Here is a 23,583-nt window from a genome sequence, read left to right on the forward strand (position 1 = left end):
TCACCCCTGGCCGCCCTTGCCCACGGCCGCCGCCTGCCCGCCACGGCCATGGCCGTCGCGCCCCTCCCTGTAGGCCCCCTTCTCTGAAATTGAGGAGGGGAATCGATCCCCCATGCCGCCCTGTGACACCCCGGCCCAGGGCTTAATAGGATTAATAGGATACTCATACCAACAAGTTGCAACTTCTTTTCCGGAAGCCGGTCTCCAATGAACTCCAAGGTTAAGCGTGCTTGGCCCGGAGCAATTTGGGGATGGATGACCGACCGGGAAGTTATTCCCGGGTGCGCACAAGTGAGGACAAAGTGTGCAGAAAAGACATATGTTGGTCTGTAAGGGCAGTCTATGTCCTAGAAAGCTGTCAGATGTAAGCGGGCCCGGCCTCGGGGAGGCGGGACGTTACAGCTGGTATCAAAGCCGAAACGCACTGGGGATGATTACTTGTATGCTTAATTAAGTTTAAAAATAACTTTTTGGCTTGCAAAAGGTTCGGTTTCGTAAGTTTGACACTAGTTGCGCTAAGGGATAAGATAGATAGCTCGTATGCCCTATCTAGGTTTATTAGTTATGGTGGCATCTATATATCTATTTTATTCCAGCTCTTTACTTTCTGTTAAACCTTACTTTTGTGCACAACTGTTATTCTGTAACGTCCCGCCTCCCCGAGGTCGGGCCCGCTTACATCTGACAGCTTTCTAGGACATAGACTGCCCTCACAGACCAACACATGTCTTTTCTGCACACTTTGTCCTCACTCGTGCGCACCCGGGAATAACTTCCCGGTTGGTCACCCATCCCCAAATTGTTCCAGGCCAAGCACGCTTAACCTCGGAGTTCTTTGGAGACCGGCTTCCGAAAAAAAAGTTGCAACTTGTTGGTATGAATATCCTATTAATCCTATTAAGCCCTGGGCTGGGGTGTCACATGCCCCCTCTCTTTTCCCCTTCCCCCGGCCGCTGCCGTGCCCAGGGCCGCCGGCAGGAGCCGCCGCCGGTGCCCAGGCACCCCCTCCTCTGTTTCCCATGGGAGAGAGGAAGAAGAAGGGCAGATTTGCCCAAAACCCCCTGCCTTTTTCCATTTTCTTAAAGAAACCCCCCTTCTCTAGTTCTTTACAAAATAAGCCTTGTCCTAATTCCTTTTTACAAATGAATCCCTTCCCCTATACAGAACCTTTACACAGGACTCCCTATACTTTTTAAAGTGACCCCAAACCTTTTTAATATTCACAACAAGGCCCTTTCCTTTTAGAACTAATCGCGGTTAAGCCTTAAACCCCAATTAACACCTAAACACCTCGTTAACTTATCATTTCATGCGCCAAAAATTCTCCAATTGCCTCCAAATTTGACCACGCTATTTCTAATATAGTTTTGACAGTGCCATTAGAAAATCCCCCGAAGATATTATTCCTATCCCCATATTTTAATTTTCTCTGATTCGAGCTCGACGATAAAACTTTTATTTTCGTTTCCTTATTGTGTGTTGTTTGTGTGCACCGTAGATACTGGTGTGAATGAGGGAGAGCCCGTCGAGGAGTTCACCGAGCAGTACCACGAGCCGGAGCCTGAAGAACTGTACCGCGAGCAGGAACTCCCGTAAGGCTTTGAAGACGACAAGTTCAATCTCATTCTTTTATTGCATATTTCGACCCAGTTTTATAAACACAACCTATTGGCCTATTTTACAAAATTGCATATGCTTTTACTGCTGAAAATATGGTTGGATAGCCACCCCTTGATTTGTTATAACTATTTCTTGACCACCTAGATTAATGTCTAAATATGATTTATTCTATTTGGATGTTAATTGCTACCAGAATGCTTAGAACCTTGTGCTTAAATTACAACACAACGAATATGGTACAACTTGTTTTATAAAAGAAAAACATGTGAGTGTGTGGTAAGGAGAAAATGTGGAATTTTTGGAAACTAAAAGAAGGATGTACTTAGATGAGATGGATGGCATTCTTGTATGAATTGCCAAAAGGTGTGCTCATACCGGCGTGGTTGAGCAAGGTTGGGAGATATCCATCTTGTCGCAGTTAAGGACCGAGTTGATGTGTCATCTTGCCTAACTCAACTATCGTGCAAACCACTCGACCGTTGTGTGTGGCAACGGCTTAGCATAAACCCTTCTAGTTAGTCTGATAGCCATCAGGAGAGCTGAGAGCAATGGGTGATCAAGGAGAAGGGATAAGGTCGTGGTGACTTATGCCCCGGCTAAACCTCAGTGATAGGTCAATGGCCCCTTGGTGAAGTCCGTGTTGGCTAGTCAAGTCTAGCTAAGGTGGGTAATGGATTTGTTGGGATCTGCACCGATACTAAGGTGATCGTGCTATGGTACCCCACTGGTGGGTAAAGTTGCACACCTCTACAGAGTTTAAACTTATTCGAATAGCCGTGCCCTCGGTATTGGGCGAGTTACGGTTTGGTCACACAACTAGCACTTCTTCTGGGATTGGGTTGGGTTGGCGTGAGTGTTTTGGGAAAAGTGTCCGGCAGTTGTGCCGAGAGCTACTGCGGATGAGGACTTCGGTAGCATTAAAACTTGGATCCCTTGTGTAGGATCAACCCCACTTATTACCCGGTTAGTAAAGAATCGCTTTGAGAAAACCCTTTTCAAAAATAAACTCTTGCATGTGTAAAATCTAGCTTTACCGCAAATGAACCTCAGCCTTATCCTTGAATTATCCTGTGCATATCTGTATTGTCCTCCTCCGTGGATGGGGTTGGACTTGTTGAGTACTTTTGTACTCACCCGATTTATATTTGTGGTTTTCCTTCAGAAGAAGATCCGGACTTCGTTGTTGAAGACGTTGAGTAGAGGTTGCGTCCGCGCCCAACCTTGCCTGTGGTATTGGCCCTCTGCAAGATGCTTCTGCTAGCGCATTACTCTGAGCCTGAGCTGGAAACCGTCTGGGTCGTGCTTTGGTGTATCACCGTAGCTGTTTTATTGCTTATTATCGTTTGTATCGAGTGTCCGTCTCCTTGGAGGTTTGTACGGTGACTGAACCATCTGCTGAATAAATATGTTAATAGCCTTCTGGGACTAAAATTTGTATCACATTTAGTCCCTACTTATGTGGGGACGCTTCACATTATCAGTTGAATGATCATGTGCTGCATGCATTGTTTGAGAAGCGAACATGATTGAATCAAGTTAGTGTTTGCATGGAGGGTACCTTTATTTTTGGGTTAGTTGGATCCATGCCACTACAATTTCTTGAAGTTGGATTTCATGTTGAAATCCATGCCATTGAGTGGCATGATTTTCAACATGAAACCCAAATTCACGGAGTTGTGGTGGCATGAATCGAATTTTCCCTTTATTTTTCCCTTTTATTGTTCAGCTTTTGTCCGAAAATATAACGCAAGCAGTCTTGAGTTGAATATATAGCACATATATCTTCGTGGGTTTTCATATCTATTTTAAGTTATGAAATTTTACCTATTTAGTAATCGTATTCTATCCAAACTCTTTGGTTAACTACTAATTTTCTTATTTTTCTAATTCCAAATTTAGCTATTTACTAATTGTATTTGGCTTGGACTCTTTGGTCATGTCCTAATTTTTCTTAATATTTTAGTTCCTATATTATCTATTTATTAATCATATTTGATATGAGCTCTTGAGTTAGTTTAGATAGTTAGATTTTCATAAAATTCGACGGTGTAAATCCTTCTCTTTTTTCGATTTACGTGAGAATTTCTAGACTCTCTCGCTGAACGTGGTGGTTTTTTTTAACCTACACTAAAGGTCCAAGCAGTCGGAATGGCGTCATGGCCTAACGGAGCCACAGTCGGGTAAGAGATGATCCCAAGACGATAATGTGCTGAATACTTGAACTCATCGAAGTAGCGATTGTGGCTTCTAGTCAGATCGGACTTTTCTCACGTTCTCACGTCCTCTCTTGCGAGTGTTGGACTTGGTTTCGTTCTTTTTAGATAATGCAAACTTGTTTCAAATATACACACATGTAAACTTTCTTTATCTTAAATCATAATCTTGACCATCGAATTCTTTTTCAATAATGTGACCGGACTTGCACGCACGCAAACTTTCTTAAATAATCAAAGTTGTATTCTATTTCTATAATCTTGATATTTTGATTATTTTATTATATATATTTATTATTTATTACTCATATATGAAAGGGACTCTTTATGTTTGTGTATTGATATGGACTCTTGAGTTAGTTTGGACCGTTAGATCTTCATAAAATCTAACGGTGTAAATCCTTCTCTTTTTTAGATTAATGTGAGAATTTCTAGACTCTCTCGACAAACGTGATGGCTTCTTATAACACTCCCTTATTAATATAATAGATAATTTGGCCAACAATTTTTAACTATCTTAGGACAAATTTAATATAAATAGATTTATAACCAAATGTAGTGCTACATCCAATAAGTCTAAATTTATACTCATAAAAATTATAATATGAAATAAATTAATGGTCAAACTGTGATTTGAGAGACTGTGTCATATCAAAATATACCTTATAAACTGGACCGAAGGGAGTATCAATTACTAGCCGCTATGGCCCAAGTAGCACAAGAGATTAAGATCACTCAAAGAAGGAAAATGATTTTTTATAGGACAAGGATTACTGAAAATGGTAAAACCTCGGGGTCGTCAATGCTACGGTACGGTATTTTCTTTAGAACAAGTATCATAAGCAGCGAAGAGCCGGTGAAGTCCGACATGGAAGAGAAAACAGGGAAAAGAAGAAAGCGGGCGACTCAGCAGACGTGGCTAAAAGCGGGCGCATAGTCTCCCATCCTAGACCCTCATTCGTTCATATTGCACCATTGAAAATGGTGGGACCCACCACCAACACCTCACCAAGCTAATCTAACATGCCCTTTCTTGCCGCCGGCAGCAAGCCGGATCATCATAATCCATGCTCTCAGGAAGATGGGTCATCAATAATACTGCTCGGTGCCTTTTCTATTCATCATCATCCCGTAAAATTCCTAATCTGAACACGTAATGTCCTGTAGGTGGTCGGCACGAGCGCAGCGGCCAGGCACTTTTATTCCCTTGTCACCTCGTCTCATCACCCCAGGCTCAGTTGGTCCTCCGAGGGGTCGGCAGCCGGTGGTCGGTCAAGCCGCTCCCTCCGCCGCCCGCCGGGCGCCGGCCCTCCCGGGAAGCGAATTCGCGGCATCTCCGCACAGCAACCTGACGCTGCGACGTGCCCCTGCCCTGTCCCACCCACACATATGACATATCTCGGCGGCGCCGTCCCGCGAGCTCCCGGCGTATCTCGGCTCCACCGGCGGCAGATGGGCGGGTGGCCCGGCCGATCCCCGCCGACCACCAGAGTGAACGGGCAAGCACATGCTCGTTTTTTTTTTCCTGCACCCGTCGTCACGTCCAATCGACGAATCGATTACCCATGTCATCGTAATCACGGTTCGGATAAACACGGATCGAAACGCAACTGGAATTCAGTGAGCGTCCACCGGTCGGAGCTGCAGCAGCACAGATCGAAACCCGTAGCAGGCTACAGTCGCGGCCTTCACCCGACGTCCCAGTCCGCTCCCGGCCCCAGGTGGCGCAACTCGGAGTAAACGACGCGGTCAAAAAAATAAATTCCAGTCCGCAGTCGGTCAGGCCTTTGACTTTTCACGCTCCGGCACTCACGCTTATTAATTGGAATACCATCGGGCACCAGCAAGCAAACCGGTAAAGCAACCCACTGCGCGAGAGGATTTTTTTGACGCTGACCGGCAGCGCCACGCCACGCTCTCCTCCGATTCCGATCCGCCATGGGCGAACCGCGCCGGCCGCCGGGGGAGCTGTCGCCAATCTGTACGCGTCGCCCTCACCCCCCAGGTCACCACCCACCCGCCCCGAGCAGCAACGGGGGGCAGTTTCGGCATTCGGCGATCGGCAAGTGGCGGCACACACAGTGCTTTTGGTATCCCGTGGCGATTCTGGGCGTGGGCCCCGCGGCTCCGTCGAGATCCCGGTGATATTTTAGGGAGTGTTTGGGCAACATGGTTCTCATTTTTGGTGCCTGGGCGCCGAATAAACAATACTGCAAGGTGTTCGTGCGTGCCTAACAGCAGGGGCGCCGAATAAACAAAAAGGGGTTTTGTACCTGAGGTCCACTTTTTTTTTTACAGTTACCCACCTGTGTGAGCAACACTGGTCTACTTTTTTTTCTTTAAATAACAAAGTCATGTTTTCAATGTTTCCTTGATGAGTGTATGAACTATGAAGTCAGAATCGATCGGTGCGTTGCACGTGTACGAAGGGAGCTTAAGGCATGTAAATAGAATATTATCCTTTTTTGAAATAGCATACCCCTGTCGCAATATATTATTACTCCATCCGTTCTAAGTTATAGGTCGTTTGACTTTTTTAACGTCAAGTTTGACCACTCATCTCATTAAAAAATTTATGTAAAATATCACTTTTTTATTATGGTTTTCTTTATCAATACAAGTCCTTCAAGAATAACTTAAATTTGACTATATATTTGCACAAATGTTTTGAATGGGACGAGTAGTCAAACTTAGAGTTAAAAAAGTCTAACGAACTATAATTTGAAACGGAAGGAGTATTTCCAAATCATGAATGTAGGACATTTGAACCTGAATCTAGCCAATACATTACTTTATTAAATTCGCATGCTACGTGTTGAGCACAGCTTAAATGCTCTTGCTGAGCAAGATGATGGACTCAATGCAGAAAAGGGTCTGCTAGTTGCGATTTTGACATTTTTAATCTTTACATGAATGGATTATTATATTTTTTCTTACAACATGTCAGCTTGCTAGTATTAGTGGTGTTTGTAGAATATGATGTCTCCTTTTCATTTCTAGAAAAAAGGGCATTATGGTGTTTTATGGGTCATTAAACCTATTGTAAAACTTGCTTCCTTCCTTAAATGATGGTCACACTCAAAAGGGGGTTGTCGAACCCGCAGGATGGGCCACTGCTGCGATATGGTTCTCGCATAACTCAAAACCTGTAGCGTTTAGGCTATGCACACTGCAGGAGTCTTGTCCGGCTTTGACCATCCTTCGGATTTTTCGCTGCCTTATCATATCACAACGGCTTACTGACTCCTGACCCCCACGCATAGTGGTTCACCTAGTCACGCGTGCGACGCTCAGCATTGTTGCGGCCGGAGTAAACGGGATATTTACCACCGGCGCAGTTCCCGAAAAGTCTGGTCATGCCAGGGCTTAATGCGCGCACGTCAGCTCAGCTTCTGCCTCGCTTCGCGCGCGGGCGATGGTTCAGATCCCGCCTTTTTCACACCTTTGTTTGTTACCCGCTCTCCCTGACAGGCGGGCCTGGGCCCCCTTGTCATGGACTGGGCGGTTAACACCAGGTGCGGGCGTCGCTTGGGTTCCAGCGACGGTTCCGGGGCGCGCCGGTTGAGTCAGGCTTCATAAAGGGATGAACCGCATACCGCAGTTACTTTCCCGCATTCGCCTTCTTCCTTCCAACCTTTGCGCCCCTTTTCTTTCAAGCCTCCTCGCACCTTGCTCTCCTGCGTAGATTGCTCCTCGCCTCGATAGCGAGATGGCATCCCTTGCTCGTCCCCGCCGTTTCCAGACTGAGGAAAAGCTGAACACGGTGCGCCGCCTGCTTGGGTGGAGTACACAGGAGACTGCTTGGGGGATTCGAGCAGGCTCGGTTCCCCTCGGCAACCTGCACGCCAGGGGAATTTATGCTGTTCATCTCGCACATTTCCACCGGCTTGGGGCTGTCGATCTCCTCATTCTTTCTGCTGCTATTGGAAGATTTCGGCCTCCAGCTTCAACATCTCACGCCGCACTCCATCCTCCTGACGGCCATCTTCGTACACTTGTGCGAGATGTTCGTGGGGGTGCGGCCCTGCGTCATCCTCTTTCCGCCACTTCTTCGTCCTGGTGAAGTCCGGGAAGGGCAAAGACGAAGTGGGGGCGTACTACTTACAGACGAGAAGCGACCTGTGGACGCCGTACGTCCCCGGACTCGTTGGAGGGAAGTGGGAGGAGTGGCGCAGGGAGTAGGTGATCGCCACCACCGAAGCCAACGAGCGCCTGGTCATGCCGACCGGGGGGCCCGCCTTCGACCGTCTGTTCTGGAGGGCCAAGCCGTCCCTGCCGCCGGATTTTGACTCCGTGCTGGGCAAGATCAGGGCGCTGGCAGAGGGCGGCCTCACCTCGCTGCATGTGCTCGGGGACTTCCTGAAGCACCGGATCGCCCCCTTGAAGCAGCGGCCGCGTCCTGCTTGGAGCTTCACCGGCCCCAACGACTGCAACAGGACCCACCGCGGAGAGGGGAGCGACCTGACCCAGGAAGCCCTGGAGGTCCTGGTGCGGGCGGTGACGGGGGAAATCTTCATCCCGGAGCACCTGATCCTTCCTCAGGGTGTCGTCCCTCTCTGCGAGGACTCACGCCTGAGGACCGCGGTGCTGGCCACCCTGCCGACCCTCGACGACTGTGGGCTGGCCGCACGCCAGACTGGAGGCGACTCAGACCGTGGGGTCCGGATCCCTGGCGCGTCAGGGGATCAAGCCGTGCCGAGCGCCGCGGGGTCCGGCCCCACTGCCAAGGGCAAGCAAGCCGTGGCTGGTAGTGCCGCCACGAGCGGTCCCAGCCAGGCCCGGAGCAGCTCCGGCGCGTCGTCGGGGGAAGCAGGCCGGCGCAGGTTGCACCGGGGCGACGGGACCCGAGTAGTTCCCGGGCCCCCGGACCTCGCGGGACCCCCGGAGCAGCCGCGCCGCCACCACCACCGCCGAGAGATGCCTCCCCCCGGCAACAACAGCGGCAGGAGCAGCCACGGGTTGCGCCTCCACCGCCGCCACGGGAGCCGGAGCAGCAGCAGCTGCGTGGTGCGCCTCCGCCGCCGCCTCGAGAGCAGCAACAACAACAACAGCAGCTACAAGATGCGCCTCCGCCGCCGCCACAGGAGCAGCAGCAGCAGAAGCAGTCGCCGAGCCTCCGTGGGCGCTGGAGACCCGGTGCTTCAGGGTAAGTGTTCTTCCGTTCACTTCCCTTATTCTTGGTGCTCCACTTTTTACTGAAGGCTTCTTCTCTTTGTTTGCCAGGGCCTCTCGCCCAAGCAGTTCTTCCACTATCGCTGGCTCGTCAGCAGGGGTCCAGGCGACCAGGGCCTCGGCGGCGACGGCGGGAGCGACGGTGGATGCGGGGAGCTCGGGTGCAGCAGCTTCCGCTAACCCGATGGCGCCCGACGCTGCGACGGCGGGTGCGCCAGCACCAGGTGAAGCAACGCCCGACGCGGCGACAGCAGGTGCGCCAATGCCAGGCGCAGCAACGCCTGACGCGGCGACGGCGGATGCGCCAGTGCCAGGCGTGGCAATGCCTGACGTGGTGGCCCCCGAAGCTCCCGACGTGATGGCCCTCGAAGCTCCAGCTACGGCGGCAGCTGCGCCGACACCAGGCGCAGCGACGGCGAGCACAGCGGGAGAGGGCGCAGGCCCGGCGAGCACCCCGGCAGCCCCGCGAGCCGTGATGGCAGAGCACACCTCAACCACCCGCATTGAATGAGGTGGGTGGGTGAGTCTTCCAGCGGAAGGCCCGGTGGTATGTTGGTTCTTCGCGCGTGGGAGGTCTGGATGGACGCGGGAGGTCCCGGACCCCTAAGGGGGGTCCGAGCCCTCGGTTGTTGGTTCGGAGCTTCCCTTCCTCAGGGACACGTGGCGTCACCGGACCCGTCCCAGAGCGGGGAGCGGGTCCGGGGCCGTTGGCCCGGTGAGGTTAGAGCCTGACCCGTGGGGCTCGGCTGCTCCGCCCCTTATGGCATAGTTACAGATAACTATGCGAGTCCTGCCTTGCTGCTGTAGAAGTGGATATCCCTGCTACATGGTACTGACAGGGGTTTAGACGACAATTTGACTAATTTATACTGAAATAACATAAATTATATCTTATTTAGACTATGACCCTGTTTAGTTGGTGAAAAAATTGTTGGTTTTTGTACTGTAGCACATTTCATTGTTACTTGACAAATAATGTCCAATCACAAACTAATTAGGCTTAAAAGATTCATCTCGTGCTAATCAGTTAGACTGTGTAATTAGTTATTTTTTTCAACTACATTTAATACTCCATGCATATGTCCGAACATTCGATGTGACGGGTACTGTAGAAAATTTTGTAGAAACTAAACAGAGCATATATCAGCCAGGGGCACATATAGTATGCACGAAACTATTCGAATTTATCTTCAAAGATTGAATGAACTTTAAAAGGTTTTCAAGTGCGTGTAATGATTTTTAATGATCGTATAGATAAGCTGTCAACCAACACCATCGCACCATCAGTCGCAGGGTTGACTTGCTTTAAATACTCGAGCGTGACGAGCATGTAAGAATACGGGACACTGGACCAGCGTGACCAGCAAACTCCATCCTTATCCAAAACAGAAAATCTTCTGGAAGCCTTTTCTGACAGGTAGGGCCCTCTGCCGAACATTCCCCACGACCGACCTCGCGGCTCGCGCCACGTCGGACGAGACCAACCGCCTCCTCACCACGGATCAGCTCCTTGACCGCTCTGACCGTTTCAACGTTTGGGACAACGCTCCAGGTTCCAATCCGAATCCCGTAATTCCGATGACGTCACCGCAGCCATCGCCTCACGTGCCCCCGCACCGCTCCGCATCCACACTGTCCCTTTACAGCCAGGCCAGGAGGGCAAAACCGGGATTTTAAAAAAGTGCAAAAACAGAGGCCGGAATACGCGCACGTTCCCCACGTTTTCTTCGCGCGGCCGAGCGGGCGCCATTAGCCGGAGCTTAATTAATCCTCGCCCCCTTCTCTGTCCGCACTCGCCGCGGCGCCTGCGACGTCAATCTCGTATTCGTATAAAAGCGCTCCCCCCCCCCCCCCCCCCCCCCCTCACCAGTTCCCGCTCAGTTCAAAGCAGCAGCGCCTCGCCATCATCAGAGACAAACACACGAGCTCAGAGAAGGAAACACCACACGCATGACCAACGGCATCTTCTCCGCCATGGCAGGGGACCAAGCGTACATGATCCGATTCGACGGCCACTTCGACGACACCTCGCCGAGCTCCGCCGGCGCCGAGCCGCCGGAGGTGCAGGTGCAGGTGCAGCAGCCGCCGCCGTTCGCGGGGCGGGTGATCTCCCCCGAGCAGGAGCACCAGGTCATTGTCGCCGCCCTGCTGCACGTCGTCTCCGGGTACACAACCGCGCCGCCGGAGATCTTCCCGCCCGCCGCCGCGGCGTGCCGGGTGTGCGGGATGGAGCGGTGCCTCGGCTGCGAGGGCGCCGCGGCGATCGCATTGGACGGCGCGGAGAGCAATGCGGCCGCGGCGCCGGGCGCGGCAGGGCAGAGGAGGCGGAGGAAGAAGAAGAACAAGTACCGCGGCGTGCGCCAGCGGCCGTGGGGGAAGTGGGCGGCGGAGATCCGCGACCCGCGCCGCGCGGTGCGCAAGTGGCTCGGGACGTTCGACACCGCCGAGGAGGCCGCCAAGGCGTACGACCGCGCCGCCGTCGAGTTCCGCGGCCCGCGCGCCAAGCTCAACTTCCCGTTCCCCGAGCAGGCCGCGGGGCGCGACGAGGCCACCAGCAACGGCGACGCGAGCGCGGCCGCCAGGTCCTCGGACAACACGCTGTCGCCGTCGCTCTGCAGCGGGGACGCCGAGGAGCGGGGGCAGCCGGCGGAGTGGCCGCGGGGCGGGGGGCAGGAAACAGGGGAGCAGCTCTGGGAAGGCCTCCAGGACCTGATGAGGCTGGACGAAGCCGAGCTCTGGTTCCCGCCAACTTCCAACGCTTGGAATTGAAACGTACGCGCGATTAGATCCTAGCCGTTCAAGCGGTTCCAAAATGAACATCCTAGCCTTTCGATGTGACTTTTTTTTTTCCAGCTCTGTTGTGCTTATTTGATCATAGCAGAGTTTTGTAAATTACCTGTAGAGTCCAACCAACTGTATTAATCAGGCAATTTTGGGAGTGTGCCTTTCTACTGCAAAGCATGGAACACGAGCTGGCTACTGACTTGTCAACTAATTTGTAGTAATTTGTATACACGGGGATTTGGATGCAACATTTTTGGATTCTGCTGTTTCGCACTTAGGAGTACTGGTGTGCGGCAGTACGGAGAGCGCCCTGCCTAATTTGTGGTTAAGCCCAATTATCAATGTGATACACGTGCTAATCTCAATCAGTGGTTGGCAAATTAAGTATTGTTGTGTTTGCATCATGCAGTTCACTGGTAGATCGAATAGCTACGCAAAGGATAGTTTATTTTATTCCTGCAGCGGAATGCGTGATACAAATACAAAGTTAACCAGAGTTTATCAATGCCTCCTGGAGTTTATTTTCGGTTAATTGAAACTGACTCCCATTATTTTTTTAGAAACTTAGTTTAGACGTTGACATTGTTCTCACACGTGCATGATGCACTGATGCACACCACCCCATCCCACTTCAAATCCATCTGGAGCACGTGTGTGGATGGTCCTATCATCAGTTCATCACCCGCTGGCCTCTTCCGGATGATCCAAGTTGCTCGCGATCCAGATCCAGATGGTGGCCTGGCTCCTGAAGTCCTGATGATCTCTCCACTTGGCTCGTTCCTCTTTGTGCCGGGCCGGGGCCGCGCACGCCCCGCACGAGTCCACTGTCTTGCAAACGTGGGAGATGGTCCTCTTTGTGCCGGGCCGGGACCAATGCTTCGTCTTTCTGGCAGCGACGTCAACCTGGGAGGCTGGGACCGGGCCTGGGAGCGTCGCGGCATGGGCATCAGCTCCACTGACCGGCGAACGGTACACCTCGGAGGGCCGAGAGGACGAAAGCGTTGGTCCCCGCCCGTCAGCCCGGGGCGAGGAGCGGGGGGGGGGGGGGGGGGGGGGGGGGGGGGGGGTGCGTGTGCCGTCACCCGGGACGGTGACCGCGGAGCCGCTCCGCCACTCCACTCGTCAGACAGGCTGGGGAAGCGAGCGGTCAAAGCGACGGCGACGGCGACGGCGACGGCGAGTGAGCGCGCACGGGTGGGTTGGGCTCCGGCCGCCTGCTGTGGTGGGCTGGCAGATAGTAGGAGGTGCGTCAGGGCCGCCATCAGCCGCGGTTCCAGCTGGAGAATCGCTGGCCCGCGAAAGCAGGGGAAACCGCGCTGAGGGTTCGATTCTTCCTGCGCATGGGCTTTTCCTTTGTTTTTTTTGCCCCTTTTCTGGAGGCCCGCGTGGACTCATTTAAGGGCTGCTGCGAGGTCTGACTTTATTTTTGAGTTTTGACTCCTCCGTCGATCCGTCCGTCGGTTAAGCCTTTGACCTACTCCGTCCGTACGACACAATCTGATTTGTTTTCATGCTCATGCCTGCCGTCCGGTCAACTTTATGACCGCAGTGTCGCAGTATGACCTTTTCTATTTCCGACACTGGCCCCGTTTAGTTCCCAAAAATTTTTGTACAGTACCCGTCACATCGAATGTTTGTACACATGCATAGAGTATTAAATGTAATTGAAAAAATAACTAATTACATAATCTAACTGATTAGTATGAGATGAATCTTTTAAGCCTAATTAGTTCATAATTGAATATTAATTACCAAATAACAACGAAAGTGCTACAGTGTCAAAACCCAAAAAAAATCACGAACTAAACGGGCCCTCAAATGTACATTATCCAGAAAAATACAAGTACTACTCTCTCCTTCCACGTTTATTATAAGGCATAGTAGAACATGACACGGTCTTCTAAATAATATTTTGACCATTTATTTATCATCTATTATATCACTTATGATTATAAGTAAATTTATATTTTAAAAATAAAAAATTAATAGTCAAATTATTGGTCAAAAATAGAAAGATTTGAATCTTAATATATGTGTGCGTCTTATAAAAGAGAAAGGATGGAGTACATCTCAAGGAGAATTATTTCATTGAAGCTTCATTCAGTCTTTGGGCCAACCGTCCGTTGTTCTCATGGAAGCTTCAATTCAGAAAATACAAGAAAAACCATTAAATTGATGGACAAAAATTTCAACTAGTTCCCTCAGCGAATGTATAATTTTTCATATTTAGATTTAATAAAGTTCTTTAGATTAAAGTTTTAGCAAATCTAAGCTGGGACAATTTTCTGGATGGCTGGATGCCACCTATCATTTGTGTAATATAAGAAATGTTTTGCTACTAATCTAAAAAAAATGCTTTGCTACTACACACTTTAGGACAATTGTCTTTGAGCCCAGCCCAGCAAGAGCATCGTACTTTGGGCTGGCTTAATCATAACCAACATTAGCCCAAGAAGTTAGAAAAACAACCTTAGCCGCCCTCGTGGGACGGGCTATGCTAATTCACGAGCGCCCGCCACGAACGGAGGTAGCAATCGATTTACGACACGTATAAACTTTCCCTTTTCAGCCACACGTGCACACGGATCATTCTCTTTTCGGCTTTCCATGCACACCAGGCGTTGGTTGTTCGGTGCCCGCGGAACCAGTTTGCATTTTCTTTCCGCACCCCCTCCTGGCCTCCTAGGCACAGCCGCCAATTTCTTTTCGGGGCACCACTGTTGCATTCTATTTTGGCGCGCAAAAACATTCAGGACTAATGGAAATATAGAGAATAAAAGTTGGGTGGGAGGTTCGATGGTAAAATTCAGTGGGTTGGCGTGTTGCATGTTTTTTATGCAAACTTATATAGGGTTGTCATCTATAACAAAAATTCAACAGTAATATATTGCTTAACTTATCTGCACATAAGTTATGTGCATAACTTATTGGCAAATAAGTTATGTACATAACTTATGCACTGAAAAGATATATAAATAATCTTTAGTGCCAACCTATTGCACGATAAAATTATGATAAAAAGGCTATAACAAATGTTTATTTTGTAATGTTATATCACTTAATTCTATAATCAAACAATTATGTTTATAACTTATGCAAAAAAATATCAAAAATCCTTTCTACATAAGTCATTGGCATGATGCAAACTTATCCACATAATTTGTTCACAAAAATATATACAATAATCTCTCACCTTAACTATTGGAACGAGTCAAATTTATATACATAATTTATGGAAAAAGGTTATTATACTATAACACAACTTATATACACAACATCTAGAGACTATATACAACTTGTATAAAAGAACATGTAACTCGTATGTGCTCATAACTACTGCTATAAAGAACAAATACTTCACAACAAAAGAAGTGAAAAACAAGAGTAACATATGAGAATTGGCTCAATACCAAGAAAAAGTAAACACAAAAGCAAGAACATCGTTCACTGCTGCGCTAAAGAATTCAAGCTGTCGCATGCTGGGATCCACCATAGCCAGGCACTCCGTTGCCCGTTGGCAGTTGGCACTCCCGGGGAGCACGTACGAATGCAACATTTGGGAGACGTGAAAGGTTGGATCGGTGGGGAGGCGCAACCAAAAAGGGAGGGAAAGAAGGCACGGAGCGCCCAGCTGAAAGGGGAAGAAGCGCGAGGGTCGGATTGCTCGCTCATTTTGGAACAAGCGAGCGAGTGTGAAATTGGATTTGCGTCCTGGGACGGATGAGAGAGAGATAGGCTATGGTGATATCCAATTAAGTCCGACGCCAGATGTGAAATGCACTTGTTTTTTTGTGTTAGTCTACTTGGCTGCTGGCTGTACTGAAACCGGACACACTTGTAGGTCATCAAACCGTATATAAAAATGGTTATCCGACCAAAACTTTAAGTACTACTATGCATTGTGCCCTGTGTAATGTCACTAACTTTTCTCATCTTTCTTAATTCTTAATCCAACGATGGATAAACAAAGCACCTCTAAGTTTTCTTTTAAAAAAAACACCTCTAAAGTGCTACAGTGTAGCGGCGTGTCGTCGGAGGGAGCCAAGCGGATCGAGGTGGCAACAAGAGCTATTGCAAACGGGGCAAATATTTGGCTGCATGAAATGCAAAAAAGACTTAATTTCAAAAAATGCAAAAAAAGCCCTCCTACACTCACCTCTAAAATGCTAGTACAAAAAAGTCCTGCTGTCAAGTCGCAAAAATGCAAAAAAATGCTACACTTGCTGCTCTCAAGTCGCAACCATCTTTGGCTGCATGAAATGCAAAAGTGGCTTAAATTCAAAAAAAAAGGTTGGAACGTTTCTTCTACACAATAAAAAACAGTCCTGCTCTTCTCTCTCTCCCAAAAGCCACGGCCAGCTCAAGAGCGCGTCATAGATTCTTGCACCGGGCAGCACGTCCAGCCGCGGTGCGGCACCACCGACCACGGCCGCGCCGACCATACGCCAGGGCGGAGGGCCGCCGTGCGTAGGTTCGCGGTTACGCATTCAAAGGCACAGTGTGGCAGTGCCGCTGCAAGCCCCACCAGACTCCCACCCAGTATTCAAAGGGCTCGAAACCTGGGCTCCAGCTAGCATCGCACGCACAGGCACGCCCCCAGCCTGCGACGACGCGCAGAAATAAATCCGGCCCCGCGGCTGCGCTGCGAGCCTGCCCGCCCGCCTGGCGCTGCCTGCCACGGAGACGGAGCAGCGCGCTCTGCTCCTCCGACGCCGAGAAAATGAGCGAGATCCCGTGCACGCATCCAGCCGCCGTGTACGGCAGGTGCCGGCCCGGCACGCATGACAAACATGCACGGACGCCGGCCGGTTGAGCCAATGAGCCCTCCCCCCAGGCCCCCACTCCCCTTCTGCTGCTGCCGACACTATGATCTTGTTTGTTTGGCTCACGCTAAGGTTCCTAATGCATACAATCCGGAAAAAAATCTCACATGTATAGAATGCTAAATGAAGTCTATTTGTAAATTTTTTTAGAGATGAGTATATTTTTTCGCGATGAATCTAATGACAATAATTAATCGATGATTGGCTACAGTGGTGCTATAGTAACTATTCTTTAATCACGCGGTCGAAAACCTTATTAGATTCTTCAGGGTTCCTAGCACAGGGGTTATGGAGTTGGTTTTGTAAATTGACTTTATTTAATACTGTAATTAGCTGTCAAAGCTCTTAGTACATGAAACCAAACAGGGTCCATGCTCGCTAGCAGATCAGCAGTACTAGTAGGTGTGCGATATCAAGCGAGCCCCGGAGACCTGATCGTCGTCCGTCGTCGATCACAAGGCAAGCATGTGGCCAAACAGCACATGACGACCCTATAAACCCTTAATATGAGAACTGTGTTTTGTTTCTCCTTACTCGATTGATTATTTTTTAAAAAAGAAAAATGATCTTAAAGTTGCACAGTGTTGAGAGTGAAATCAAAATACTCTCTTTCCAATTGGAGCATACACCAAACTCATAATACAGTGTCCCTATGTTTCTTCTTTGACTGTGGTAATGTGGCGGCGCTCGGGAGAAGGTGCACTGTGCGCGTTTGAGATAATGAGTTTTTTGTCTGCAGCACATCGTGAAATTGTGATTTTGTATACCGCACATCGTCAAATTTGATTTAGTATCCAGCACATCGTGAAATAATTTTTTCGTCTTCTGCACACCACAACCAATAAACTAAACATTTTTAGCTCAAAAGAAGGATGAAAGACTATTTTACCCTTGGCCCCACCTGTCATCTTCTTCAGCACACTCATTCGCTTCATCCTCTCTTCCCCTCCGACCATTGCTGCTGCTCCACTTCTGCCGGTCAACCTCGTCTGCCTTCGTGCCGTCCGGAGCGTCCGCGACAGGAGGTGGATCAGGTGCTGTGTATGGCAGCGGCCCCCGGGCGGCGGCAACATCAGCTTCTCCGGCTGCGGCTCGTCGGTGAACAGTGCGCTAGACGCCGGCCATCGCTGCGTGTGCTCGCCGCTGCTGTCCAACGGCGTGTTCGCTTCCCTCGTGACAAGCCTCCTCACCCTCCCACGCTCGTGTTGTCGTTGCCCGGGTGCTTCCTCAGTTCCTCTACGTGCCTTCCCTCGCCACTTGCCATGCAAGGTCCGGACAGGTCCTGGAAGTTGCAACTCGGCAAGACATGGAAGTTGCAGACTTGCAGCTCGGCAAGGTCCGCATGGGTCCTGGAAGCGCCTTCAATTCCTTCGCCGCTTGCCAAGGTCCGCACGTGCCTCCTCTTCACAGGTCCTGGAAGCTCGCAGTTCGGCAAAACCACCACCTCGCGGACGGCCCGGCACGGAGGCAGACGAGGTTGACCGGCAGAAGCGGAGCAGCAGCAATGGTCCGAGGGGAAGAGAGAACGAAGCAAATGAGTGTGCTGAAAAAGATGACAGGTGGGGTCAAGGGTAAAATAGTCTTTTCATCCTTCTTTTGAGTTAAAAATGTTTAGTTTATTTGCTATGGTGTGCAGCAGACCAAAAAACTCTTTCACGATGTGCTGAATGACGATGTGTTTTGTGCAAAACTGCAGTTTCACAGTGTGCTGGAGACCAAAAACCCTAATCTTTTTGGGGTCAATCAGCTTGATTGTCAAACTCGGGTTTTTTTTTTGTCAAGTTCAAATGGAGCAAAGTCAAAGCTCCAAAGACACCCCTCTTAGCACGCCCGAGATTTTGACTTGCATATTTTAGTGCCAAAACCAGTTAAAGCCGACGCGTATTGCAGGCGCTCAAGGTCAACGGAATGAGAATAGAGTTTTACTGTATTTTGGCTTTGCAGTGGTAGTACTTGTTTTTTTCTTTTTCTTTTGCTCCTCCAATGCTGCCATCAACATGCATGCTGCATAAATTTATCCTTTACCGAGGTTTGGATCTCCCAAACCTGACATGCATCGCTGGCTGGCTGCCACTGGAACACGTACGCAGGCCGCAGTCAATCGTCTGACCGTCAGAGGCCAAGAGCAAGTTGGCCGTGAGTGCACGTACGGGAAGGGAGTGGCTCATCGCCGCTCATCTACCACCGTCCGTTTCCCTGCTTTGCCATGCCTCTCTTCAACCTCTAGAAGCTAGCGCTCCTGCTATTTAGCCACCCCTCGCACCCAACCCAAATCCCTCCAGAGCTTGGCACATCGTCTGCAGACTAGCTTAGCCACTGCACTAGTGGAGGAGGAGGAGATCGAAGCACGCGCACGAGGCTATAGCCCCGCGTGTGGAGCAGGTTTTTGGGTCGCGCGCGTTAGATGGCACGTACGCGTTGACAATGTACAACCCGGAGCAGCAGCAGCCGCCGCCGCACATGGCGCCGCCGCGGATGTCCTTCTCCAGCGACTTCGCGCTGGAGCCGCCGCCGCCGCCGCGCCCGCCGGGCCGCGCGGACGCCGACTTCGAGTTCTCGCCGGTGGGCAGCCGGCCCATGATGGCCGCGGATCAGCTCTTCTCCAAGGGCCGCATCCTGCCGCTGCGGGAGGCGGCGCGCGGGGCCCCGACGACCCTGCGCGACGAGCTGCGCGCGCACGACGCCGCCGACCGCGGCGCCGCCCGCCGCGGGCCGCTGTGGAAGGAGCTGCTGGGGCTCAAGAGGGCGCACAGGAAGGGCGCCGCGTCCGCCGCCGACGCTCACGTGGTAAATTTGTTTGAGTTGCATCTGGGTGGGATCTCCGGTGCTATTTCGAGATGATTTTCTCTGCTCCTCCCACGCAGACAGATACTGTGCATCGCGCCATAGCTTCTCGAGCACTAGCTAGCGCATACTTTTAACCCCTTTTTTTTTTAACTGACAGCACGTGCACTCTTCAATTCGCAGGATCTTGGAGACCATGCTGCCGCAGATGCAGGAGAGTGAATAAGCCAGCTGAGGCCCGTCACTTGATTAAGTAGCGCGGCATGTAACTGGAGCATTGATCTTTCACAGGTCACCGTCGTCTAACTTTGTCATTTCTTTCACTGGTTGGGGAAGAAAGAAAACCTAAGGCGCGGCCATCTCCATTCACCTATTGGATTCCTTTCTGGAGCGGAAAAGAAGATCTTGGGCTCTTTGCTATGACCTTTTTTCGGGCTAGGACTGATCGAGTAATGGCTATCTACTAGTAACTAGTGGGTGATTATTTTCAGCTAGCTGAGTTCTATATATTTTTTCCCCTAGCTTCTTTGGTCTGGAGGGTCAGTTGATCGTATTTTTCCCGCCGGGTGTCGTCGGCAGGACTAGTCGTTTGTGGCGTGTTTTTAATCTCAACCTGTACAAAGTAAAATGTGTCTGTCCGTAGCTTTTGCATTCAGTGAAAAGAAAAAAGGGTAATGAAAAATGGGTCACCTGATCCGATTCATCAAACTGTTCGACCCAGCTGTGAAGATGTGCTCGACGCTACGTTCCTTACCTGACGTATTGTCCTCTACCCTTATGTGAAAAAAAATACTGTGCTCTCTACCCTTATGAGCCAGTAGTACTCCCCCTTGGTGAAACGGTGTCCTTGTGCAGGAGCCACAGCCTGACAGCCAGCGGCGATGGTGCTGGTACTGGTTGCTGGGAGTGGGACAGGCAGGTTTACGAAGGGATCGCACTCGTGTACAGCCAGGTACAGCCCGTGGCCGCCGACGGCGAAGTCAAAGCTGCGTCGCGCCGATCTCCAAAGATTCGGAGGCGAGCGCGGGCAGCGCCAGCGCCGGACCAACCAACCGGGAGAACCCTCCAGGTCCGTCCGAGCTGCACGCGCGGTGGCGAGCATCTCTCTGCCGCCACCGGACAGGCCTCCCTGCGCGCCATCCCAGACTGCCCGCCGCTCCGGCCGGCCGGGCCTCTGGTCCCCGCCTCCGCCTGTCCTCCGGTCCGAGTGGCCGGGGTCTCGCACTCGCTCTCGCGCGCGTACGGTACGGGCGGGTCTGCGTTCTCTTGGCCGCGTGCAGTGCGGTCTGCAGATCAGCAGATGGACTTTTGAGGTGCACAAGCCACGCCACGCCGTTCGTAGTCAGTGAGCTGTATCAGGTTCCATTGACAATTACCGTGCTACAAGCCTACGCCTGTGCGATTGACCCGGTTCGATGCACCAACGTTCTGCGTTTCTGCTACCGTTGTACCCATCGTTCACAAACAAAATCATCCAAAATGTTTAAACTCTCTGAGATCATATTGATTTCGCTATTCCTCAATTTTTTTTTTATTTCACTCAATCACCCTGCATTCCCGTTTTTATTCCTGCCATAAAGGGTCTTATTTTCATTCAAGAGACAAGAGGCACGTAAAAGTTGAGGAGATCAAGCTTGTTTATTTATGTGTTTATGATGACAGTGTTTACATGATGTCAAATTCGAAATGGAAATACAAAAGCACTACAATTCAGGAAATGCTCTCGCTATGGGGGAGAAAAGAAAACGTGGGGACTAATCACAAATCAGAGTGTTGCAGCAGCGCAGGGGCCTCCTGATTGAAATGCTAAAGGTGGCGCCCTGCCGGGACGCGGAGGCTGCCCTTCTCCCAGACGCAGTAGTCCTTGCCGTGCGCCGCGGGGTGGAAATCCGACGGGATCACGCTGCCGACGTCGTACCTCGTCCCGATCTTCACCATGACCTTGTCGTCGACGACGGCCACGTACGCATCGGCGTCCGCCAGGAGGATTCGAAGCTTGCTCCCGGCGTGGATGCCGTTGCGAGCCCTGATCGCGGCCAGCGTCGATATCTCCTGTTTCAGGTTCCAGTCGAACATGTGGTCGTAGAACTGAAGAATGCATGTGTGCAGCCATTTGTTAGATCAGCTTCTGCCATGATAGATAAAACCAACAAACTCGATCGTGGTGCTTACGATGCAGGGAACCCCTGGATGCGTGAGGATGTAGGCGTAGCCCTGCATCACCTTGTCGGACGGGAACGGCCAGAGCTTCTGCGTCGACCCGGTGTCGTGGTTGTCAACGAACGTGACGGCCCTCTCCGGCGCCCACCCGATCACGCCGGCAGCCTTGCCGGAGCCGTCGCGCAGCCGCCACAGCTCCCCCTGCACGCCCGCCTGCAGCAGCCCCTTGGTCGGAAAGTCGAACGCCATCGCCGGCGCGCCGACCGCGTCCACCCAGTCCACCAGCTCCTGCCGGCACTGGTCCTGGTTCGCCGACGGCTTGCCGTCCGTGTAGCTCAGGGAGTTCCATATCTCGGCCACCACGAAGCTCGGCTTCGTGTTCTCCACGTACATACTGGCGATGGCCGGGGAGTAGCCCTTGGCGAAGTCGAGGCGCCAGCCGTCGAAGCCGACGTCGGACTTGAGCCAGTTGAGCCAGTCGGTGAGCTCCCGCTGGACGCGCGCGTTGAGGTGGTCGACGTCGGGCGCGGCGCCGAACCCCTCGCCGGTGTCGCGGTGGCCCGTGCCGTCCGAGTACTGGGTGTCGTCGCTGCAGATCATGGCGGGGCCCCAGTCGAGGCGGTCGTCGGGCGTCCCGCCCTCGAAGATGCAGTAGACGCCGCGCGCGTCCTTCTTCTCCGCGCACCGGTGGTTGATGACGATGTCGGCGACGCACTGGATGCCCCTGCCGTGGAACGCCGCGATCAGGGACTTGAGCTCCGCCGCCGTGCCGTACTGCGACGCGTCCAGGTCGTACAGGCGCCCCGGCATGTAACCTGCCGACGGTTACCAGCATGTTGTTAAATTTTGAGTTACAAATTAAAAAGGTCGTCTGCAAATCAAGACGAAATAATCTCAACTTGAAGGAAGTATAAACGGGAGCAAAATTTTTGCCTCGTGGGGCCGTTTAGTTCCCAAAAATTTTCACCCAAAAATTTTCACCTCCCCTTTAAACATATGTATGAAGCACTAAATGTAATTAAATAACAAAACTAATTACACAGTTTGGATGTACACGACGAGACAAATCTTTTAAGCCTAATTATTGCATGATTAGCCATAAGTGCTACAGTAAGCCCACATGTTTTAATGATGCGGTCAAAGGCCTCAAAAGATTCGTTTCGCGATTTCCAAGTGAATTCTGAATTTAGTTTTTTAATTAGTGTCCGAAAAACCCTCCCGACATTTGGTCAAACAGTCGATTTGACATCAAAAAATTTTCACCCAATGAACTAAACGGCTCCTAAACGGGAGCAAAATTTTTGCCTTGTGGGGAGACGGAGTGCGAGGGAGGAGGCAGCCAGACGTGCGTGACGCCGGCCTTGACGATGTCGTCGACCTGGGCCTTGAGGCTGTTGTACCAGCCGCCCTGTTTCTTGTACGACTCCCAGTTGAACCCCTGGAAGAGGACCTGTGCCTGGACCAGGCTGCAGAGGGCCACGAGGAAGAAGAGCAGGCACAAGCTGCTCGAATGCTTCATCTGTCTGTCCGTGAGTGCTTCTTCACTGATCTGACTATCTGAGATCGGAGGGTGTGTGGTTGTGCCCACTGGCCTCGCCGCGGGCCCTATATATAGGCGCCGCTGCCGCCTCGCCGGCACGGTGGTCGAGGGCTGGCAATGTTCAGCCGAGGCCCCACATTAATGTGATGTGGATATGGATAGAGGGGCCACGTAGGTCCCGCGTGGAAAGAGGGAGAGAGCCGAGATGCGGCGGCGTGGTGCTGTTGACGACGAAGACTGCTGCGCCGTTGGGGTCGGCCGCCGTTGCTCCCACTCCAGGCAGGGCGGAGGAGCTCGCCGATCAAGCTCGCGTGCAGTCGCAAGCGGTGGCCTGACCGGCGGCGCGCGGCCGGTCGGCCGCCACGGCGCTCGGCGAGGCGGCGGTAGCTCTGACTGGACGTCGTCTGGACGCTGCCGCCGGCTTCGGCCTCCTTAAATTGCTGACATGGCGGTTCTATCCGCATCCTGCAACTGAAGAAACCGCAAA

At 51.4% G+C, this 23,583-nt stretch overlaps 4 protein-coding genes across 4 annotated transcripts; 2 read left to right on the forward strand and 2 right to left on the reverse strand.

Annotated features, from left to right (window-relative positions):
* Positions 1 to 9,509, reverse strand: LOC120713486 (elastin-like). Its single transcript, XM_039999438.1, has 2 exons — positions 8,892 to 9,509; positions 1 to 120 (listed from the first exon to the last, which is right to left on the reverse strand). Exons 1-2 carry the CDS (start codon positions 9,507 to 9,509, stop codon positions 1 to 3), a joined length of 738 nt encoding a protein of 245 aa, XP_039855372.1.
* Positions 9,510 to 10,874: 1,365 nt separating this feature from the next.
* Positions 10,875 to 12,039, forward strand: LOC120712628 (ethylene-responsive transcription factor ERF109-like). The gene has a single exon (XM_039998468.1). It carries the CDS (start codon positions 10,956 to 10,958, stop codon positions 11,772 to 11,774), a length of 819 nt encoding a protein of 272 aa, XP_039854402.1. The 5' UTR covers positions 10,875 to 10,955; the 3' UTR covers positions 11,775 to 12,039.
* A 6,691-nt stretch (positions 12,040 to 18,730) lies between these two features.
* LOC120639231 lies at positions 18,731 to 20,104 on the forward strand. The gene is made up of 2 exons (XM_039915216.1): positions 18,731 to 19,399; positions 19,580 to 20,104. The coding sequence occupies exons 1-2, from the start codon at positions 19,037 to 19,039 to the stop codon at positions 19,616 to 19,618; spliced, it is 402 nt and encodes a 133-aa protein (XP_039771150.1). The 5' UTR covers positions 18,731 to 19,036; the 3' UTR covers positions 19,619 to 20,104.
* A 911-nt stretch (positions 20,105 to 21,015) lies between these two features.
* Positions 21,016 to 23,208, reverse strand: LOC120712629 (alpha-amylase isozyme 3D). Its single transcript, XM_039998469.1, has 3 exons — positions 22,862 to 23,208; positions 21,569 to 22,371; positions 21,016 to 21,484 (listed from the first exon to the last, which is right to left on the reverse strand). Exons 1-3 carry the CDS (start codon positions 23,073 to 23,075, stop codon positions 21,203 to 21,205), a joined length of 1,299 nt encoding a protein of 432 aa, XP_039854403.1. The 5' UTR covers positions 23,076 to 23,208; the 3' UTR covers positions 21,016 to 21,202.
* Between the last annotated feature and the right edge of the window lie 375 nt (positions 23,209 to 23,583).

Source organism: Panicum virgatum, chromosome 6K (assembly GCF_016808335.1).
Source record: "Panicum virgatum strain AP13 chromosome 6K, P.virgatum_v5, whole genome shotgun sequence".
In the NCBI taxonomy this organism is placed as follows: domain Eukaryota; kingdom Viridiplantae; phylum Streptophyta; class Magnoliopsida; order Poales; family Poaceae; genus Panicum; species Panicum virgatum.

Bases quoted from the DNA above. Each gene is read 5' to 3' on its own strand.
- LOC120712629 (XM_039998469.1), bottom strand. From the start codon at position 23,075: ATGAAGCATTCGAGCAGCTTGTGCCTGCTCTTCTTCCTCGTGGCCCTC. The intron at 22,372-22,861 runs GCAAAAATTTTG...AACCGTCGGCAG, and splicing joins GCACTCCGTCTCCCCACAAG to GTTACATGCCGGGGCGCCTG. The intron at 21,485-21,568 runs GTAAGCACCACG...TGCATTCTTCAG, and splicing joins ATCCAGGGGTTCCCTGCATC to TTCTACGACCACATGTTCGA.
- LOC120639231 (XM_039915216.1), top strand. From the start codon at position 19,037: ATGTACAACCCGGAGCAGCAGCAGCCGCCGCCGCACATGGCGCCGCCG. The intron at 19,400-19,579 runs GTAAATTTGTTT...TTCAATTCGCAG, and splicing joins CCGCCGCCGACGCTCACGTG to GATCTTGGAGACCATGCTGC.
- LOC120712628 (XM_039998468.1), top strand. From the start codon at position 10,956: ATGACCAACGGCATCTTCTCCGCCATGGCAGGGGACCAAGCGTACATG.
- LOC120713486 (XM_039999438.1), bottom strand. From the start codon at position 9,509: ATGCGGGTGGTTGAGGTGTGCTCTGCCATCACGGCTCGCGGGGCTGCC. The intron at 121-8,891 runs GTAGCTGCTGTT...GGGGTGTCACAG, and splicing joins CGGCGGCGGAGGCGCATCTT to GGCGGCATGGGGGATCGATT.